Source organism: Diorhabda sublineata, chromosome 9 (genome assembly GCF_026230105.1).
Source record: "Diorhabda sublineata isolate icDioSubl1.1 chromosome 9, icDioSubl1.1, whole genome shotgun sequence".
NCBI classification, from domain to species: Eukaryota; Metazoa; Arthropoda; class Insecta; order Coleoptera; family Chrysomelidae; genus Diorhabda; species Diorhabda sublineata.
This window is the reverse complement of record NC_079482.1, coordinates 20,053,248-20,060,162: the sequence shown is the minus strand read 5'-3', so window position 1 is coordinate 20,060,162 and position 6,915 is coordinate 20,053,248. Positions and strand designations below refer to the sequence as shown.

General features: G+C 30.9%; 1 protein-coding gene across 1 annotated transcript in view; it reads right to left on the bottom strand.

Annotated features, from left to right (window-relative positions):
* Positions 1 to 3,602: 3,602 nt before the first annotated feature.
* Positions 3,603 to 6,915, bottom strand: part of LOC130448841 (ATP-binding cassette sub-family G member 1-like) — an 81,361-nt gene continuing 78,048 nt past the window's right edge. Inside the window, exon 9 of the mRNA XM_056786382.1 lies at positions 3,603 to 6,348. Within this exon, the coding sequence (XP_056642360.1) occupies positions 5,935 to 6,348 (414 nt within the window). The 3' untranslated portion in view covers positions 3,603 to 5,934. The remainder of the gene's footprint in view (positions 6,349 to 6,915) is intronic.

Below are 6,915 nucleotides of genomic sequence, written 5' to 3'. Positions count from 1 at the left end.
GCAAATTGTTTCATCATTGTCAGGGAATCAATAGAGTGTAAATTAAAAGCGTCTATGGAGTAATTAAATCAAATCCACATGAATTCCATCAATGGATTTATTTCGGAATAACGCATTTGATATTGAGAAAAACTATATATTTATTAACCTTTCATTATATACAGGGTAAGTCATGAGGAACTTTACATACTAGACACCCTGTAAATTGATAAAGAAGATAATTTACCACTTTTTAGTAGGCACTTGAGGGATTCTACATAAATATTATAAATGACTCATATGTTCCACCCATGTATTCTTGATAGTTTTGTGATTTTGCTGATTTACTATTTTGGAATTTCCGGAACTTTTGGTGATATTCATTATTAATACACTGTTTACACCACCACTACATCATTACTCACAATTACACTATCTGAAAAATTTACCTTCAGTTTCTGAAGACGATAACTTAGTTCTCGAAACGCGCGTCATACAGTGTAATTGTGAATGTTGGTGTAGTGATGGTGTAAACAGTATTTGCGGATATAGTCAACATCCGTGTGTAGTTTCCCCTCATATAGGTAGTTCAACAAACTGTCACTTTTCTATCCCTTGGAGAAGTTTTGTAAGGAACTAGCAAAAGTTAGGTGTACTCTTCGTCTTCTGTTGGTTGAAATTTCCTTTGCTCCCTTGTCTTCGTCATTCATTCGTCAGCTTAGAACAGATATGAGGGATTGTAATACCTGTATAGATGAGGATCCAGAAGTTATTATGGGCGTGATTACATTTTAATGCCTTTGGGTTTTGTATCCTGGTAATTTTTATCTGTGGCATCGTTAATGGTTTGCCTTTTTGACTTTTGAAAAGCCTGAAAGAGGAATTTGATGTAATATTATACAGTAGTTGATATATATGAGCGGTCGGATTGTTGATGGAAATTTCATGCTCCCCACGAGCTATTTTTTAGTCAGACAAGGTATTTATCTGACCTCTGAATACAGCGCTTTTCACCAACTTTCAGTAATTCTTTAAAAGAATTGAAAGACAAAGATATGGTGCTATGGTCACCTCGGTTTGTTTACGAAAAACGCATCAACAATATGGCCGACGCCCAGTTGTCGTATCTGACGGCTAGATGGCGCGGGGGCAAAATATATAACCCGCAACCCCAAGAATAGTAACATTTTCTCTAAACTTTTATAAAATTCTCGAATTTTGGTTTATGTGATGATTAAAGTTTTTTATAATGTTTTTTTTATTTCTTTGAAGCCATATTGTAGATTTCGATGTCTTTCTGGTCTAGGTTTACGGGAAAAATTTTATGATTCTTCTTAAGCTCTTAAGAGTTTCTTTGTTTTCTCTTTGAGATTGGAAAGTAAGTTATGTTTAGCTAGTTTTAGTTGAAATTGAAGAATTTGATAAAATTTCTAAAATGAGGATAGCTGATGTCGTCTTGATGGTATTGATTACAGAAAATTTTGATTTCTTCTATTATAGGTTATAATTAAAAGTCGTGTGTGGTATAACGTGTTTTGGGTTGTTCCAGGTTGATGAGGGCCACTCTCAAATTTTCTTTCAGGTCCCTTATTTTGGTTTCTCCTCCCATCAAGTGGGTGAATCTGTGAAGAAGGTTTAGAATTTGTTTTACCTTCGTTTATGTGTTTTACGTTTAACTTATATAAAATGCATAACGGACTATCTAATCGTTATAGTCCCGTCTGTAAACACGGCTTTGTGTAGAAATCCTGGCAAATATTTATTTCTTTTCAAAATGTTTATAGTATAAATTTTAGTAATGTGTTTGAGATTACTAAGATAACCAGTATACTTTTATTAAGCAACGTTAGTGCCTAAAGCAAAGATTGAATATTAAAAATTACAGGTTTTTATTATCTTCCTTGTTTCAAGGGAGACATCATTTTTATTACGAACCGTCACCTATTTCTTTATATATAACTCCTCCCCTCTAAAGGAAAGCATAGGTTCGATTTTTCTTTTGAATTTCCTTCAGTTGAGCTTTTTTCTTATTCCTACATTTCTAGAACATTTTCTTGACTCTCCTTTTGAAAATTCATTCCAGTATGAAATTTATTTTTTTTTTTCAATTGTGAGCGTTGTGATGGTCTTAGATTTTGGCTATAACCTCCAATAGTATGGGATGCTAACTCATCGAGAAATTGGGTTCAAAATCCCGGTTTTACTCCTTCAACAAAGGAGAACACAATTGAACAAAAATCCTCAAAGATAAATTATTTTAATGATAGGCTTGGGGCGCAATACCGATTCTTTGACAAAGAAGAGGGAAATGGAATAGCCTAAATTAGGATATTCTATAAATTTAATAATATCAAGAATTTGCAAAAAATGAAAACTAATGATAAATAGCTAACCTCGGACAATTTACTAATTAAAACAAAGCTGTTGAGAATAATTACACTTTGATTATATAGTAGACATAAAACTATAGCAACTTAGGTAGTTAGGTATTGAGGGAATGAAACGTTTATAAATTTTGAGACCACCAGATGATTTATAACTACTCAGATCGTAACCAAAGTAACATTGTATTAGATCAAAAATTGTATTTAGAAAATGTTTCAGCCAAAATTGGAATGGCTAATTGTAAGCGATCCAATGGAGAATAATTTCAATTATGAATCCTTGAGAAATAATGAATCATAGATATTGGAACTGAAAATAAATGTAGACAGATCATTAGATGTATTATGTATGCTATGTTAGGAAAAAGTCCTGACTTGGGTTCTAGCATCAGCATTTCATCAAGACATTAACACTTAGCAGAGATAGGATACTTGTCGTTATAAAAAGATTGTTTAGGTACATTAAACGTACGTTAGAACTGAAGTTGGTCTATCGCAAATTGAATAATGATATTTTGAAAGATTGAGGTGATGACACTACTAGAAAAAGATCCACAAGTGGTTATTGTTTTTATATATTTGGAAACATAGTTTCCTGTCTTATTAAAAAACAAAGTACTGTCCCTACATACATAGAAGTGGAATTTTTTAGAATTTTAGTGTTATAGTCGTTGAAGACAATCAATCGGCAAATCGTTCTAGTACCTCATATAAACAATTAAAGAGAATCAATCACTTAGACATAAAATACCATTTTGTCAAAGACAAAAACAGAAAATAAAAAATTGGTTATTCTAAATACTGAACAAGTTGCGGACCAATTAAACAGCTCCTTGTTTTAAAGTTGGATATCCATGACCTATTCCGTGAAAATTTTGACACATCGTTTTTGTTAATTCTAATTAAAACGTTTATAAATATAATCAAACATTTAAAAGACAAGTATTTCCTAATTTGACTTAGAATAGTTACAACATTCAAGACCATATGATGTATTTCATACTTTGATGGTCCTTCCAACATAAAATTCAAAACCCTAACACTACTAAAAAAATAAAGGTGGATATTTACAATTACTACTTTTATTTTTTTACTACTAAAGCTGCACAACAAATATTGGCATTCATTTTTGGGTTGAGAACTCGTCAGTTTCTCCATTTTGATAGTTTCAAAAAATACTCACCTGTTGTTTGTCGATTTAAATTCACTTTCATGAACTAAAGAAATAAAACACTAAACTGGTTTTAAACGTTTTAATTTCATAATATAAACATACTTAGATATTTTAACTTTGGCAATTTTTTCCTTCTGGTTCTCCCACAACACTCATAGTTTTAAAAAATAAATTATCAATTGAAATAGTACTCTATAAATAATTAACAATACATTCATTATAGGTACAAAGCTGAAACAACAGTTTGCTTAACTTCAATATAATATCTCTTAAATTATAATGTGTACATTTTTCATTACTGATCCGAATTAGGTATCACATTTGTATAGTTGATAATTTTTTAACAATAAATGCTACTAGTTAATAAACTAATTACTTTGGAAGACCAAATGATTTCTACTCACGTCCACTTCATATAAAAGTAACTAACATCAATATTTCTAGAAAAATAAATGATATCTTGAAGGCTGTGAAATAAATGGTGTGAACAATTGTGCAACAAATGTTAATGTAATGAATTTTTAGCTAATAATTTTGCAAAAGACAAGAATTGAAAATATATATCATTTTACAAAGAAAGGTGTTCATTACGAAGTAAAGGTTGAAAATGAGGAATCTGGTCAAAAACTAATTTGGTAGATATTCAAAAAACCACCTTCATAAAAAAATAAAATTGTCATCTTTTTGTGATTAAGTAACGAAAGCTCTATAGGTGGCTCAAACAAATGGATTATGTTGCAAAGCAGCATACGAACTAGCAAGTACTGGGAAGAATTTGATGATGTACACTGACATTCAAGTAATAACTGCAAGAAATTGTTTATAAATGATTTAAATGTTGTCTAGAACATATTTAGAGGTCAAAAGCCACACAATATTCACCTGCATATGTCCATTTGTAGCAAATACAAGCAGAAATGCACATACAGCTACAACATACAGATAGAATTTGAATTTTTGCCTATAATGTGATATATGAATAATTGAATACTCCAATTTGTATTGTTTAAGTGCAATAGCATGTACTTTGAAACAAATGATTCGATCACAAGATGTTATTTGAATTGTAAACTAGGAACCAATAATCACATCTAGATATGGTGGGAAATAATTTAAAATTTTTCCCTAAACGGAGGATAACTTTCTCATATTATTTTCTAATTGTTTAATCATTAGCATCCATTGCACATTGAATTTTATTTATGTATGACTCTTTAAAAGTCTAGATAGCTAATTAAGTGATCTGCTCATTATTCTTTTGGCTCTTCGACAGAAGAAGCACAAATTTGATTTCAATCAGATATTTTCAAAATAATTAATCAGAAAATTGAGAAAGGTTAGATATAAGGAGCATTCCATTGTTGGATCTAATAAGAAACAACAAAATTTAAAACAGTTAAGGCCGCTTGACATGATGTAATTTATTGCAAAGTCAATATTTGCATAGATTAATAATGCATTTTATTTAATATATGTGAGCGGTTTAAAAATGAAAATACAAAAAACTAAGTGAAATAAACAAGAGAAAGGAGAATCACTAGCAATAATTATATCGTCTGCTACCTTGCTTCTGGAGTGTGATGGACAGAAAAGAGCACCCAGGCGATGGTGAGCCAGGACATGGCTATATAGAACAAGAGGAAACATGAGTTTAGCTATGACATTGGGTTAGAAAACATATGGAGATTAGGTGAAAAAACATTTGAAAAACTCCTAAGGAAAATAAAATAGGAGATAACTAAGAAATCCTTGGCGAGAGACGTAGTATCAGCAGATCAGAAGCTCATTTCTCCCTAGACTTGTAACGTACATGCAATAAAAATGATCACACCAATAATGTTGCGAGTGCGAGATCTTGCATGTAACAATTACCCGAAATCCTTCTGCTCAAGCTTTTGATAAAAAAATATTGAGTCTTGCATTGCATTGCACGTTGTCTTTCATCATGTCAAACGGCCTAAAGAGAAAGATGAGAAGTGGGTCTTAATTCTACTATATCATTACAATGAGAAATAAAGTGAAGAGGGAATTTGAATAAAATGTTGAAATGAGAGACTAACAATAATATTGGACTAGAAAATTTAAATACAAATACAGTTTTAAGAAAATATCTTGTTCGCATTCTTTTGAAATGGTCATAAATCACTGTTATATTTGTTCTCCCCATTTCTAAGACATTTTATTGCCAACTTTCACACTCTAATATCCCCAGTCTATTTTATTTGTGATGGGAATGAGCAAATGAAAAATAACTCAATTCATACTTTAAAGTAATTAAAAAATAATGTCGAGACATCTATTTATTATTATCTACCATCATTTAAGACCCTATTCCATATTATTAAAATATTGCATATACACAGAAAAAAATAAGACTCAATTTATTACAAGTCTTTATCACCGTGTGATACCAATATGAGATTTTACTATACTACCTACATATTTTAAAGCTATAAACGTTTTACTTGGTGTTAACCTTTGTCGTAGCAAATAATAACTGCTACCTCTAAATAGAATTAAAATAAAAGTGAGTGCCAACACGTCAACCCAAAATATAGTATTTTCCATACCCATATCTTTAACGAAGAAATTCAAATCAGTATATATACAATATTCTGAAGTATCAGGGCAAGATAATTTCTCTCTATCTTTTAACATAGCGTGTATTAGCCCTTCTAGGGAATATCGAAGGTAACTACATTGCATGAAGACTTTTATTATCGTTGGTACAGTATCATAACCAGAACCAAATCCGTAGACGGCCAATAGCATGAAAGGAACCGAAACTACTGGACCCATAAATACGGCATTCTGAAAATGATAATCATATTATTAATTATCTGAACAATAGTCATAATCATGTTTAGGAAGAGGGAATATATATATAAGTACTAGTATACGTAGTATATACATAGTAGTGTGTGAGACGTGAGAGATTATTTCCATATAATCGCAGATATTAAGTAATTTTTAAAATCGATAAAGATAAACTACCATAATTTTGCATAAAATGAATTAATCCCATTAACTGCATTCCACCAAGAAGAATTTCAACTGAAAACTAACAACAAACCAAAAGAAAAAGGAAATATGTCAAAAAGGAGTGAGGAAGGATTTAACGCATTTTTATGCTGAATCCGATAAATATGTTGGGGCTTAACCCGAACATAGCAAAGTTCAGCCATCAAAAAATATATTACTGCTAATGTTTACAAAATAAATCATTTTGGAGATAATAAGTAGAGACAAAATTTTGAGATGAGTTGGGCTGTGTGAATAAAATTCTTGAATCTGAATATATGCAATAGTAAATTGAACAAAAGACACACAAATATTCCAGCAAAAGTAGAGCTTCACCACTATCAGATCTAAATCCAA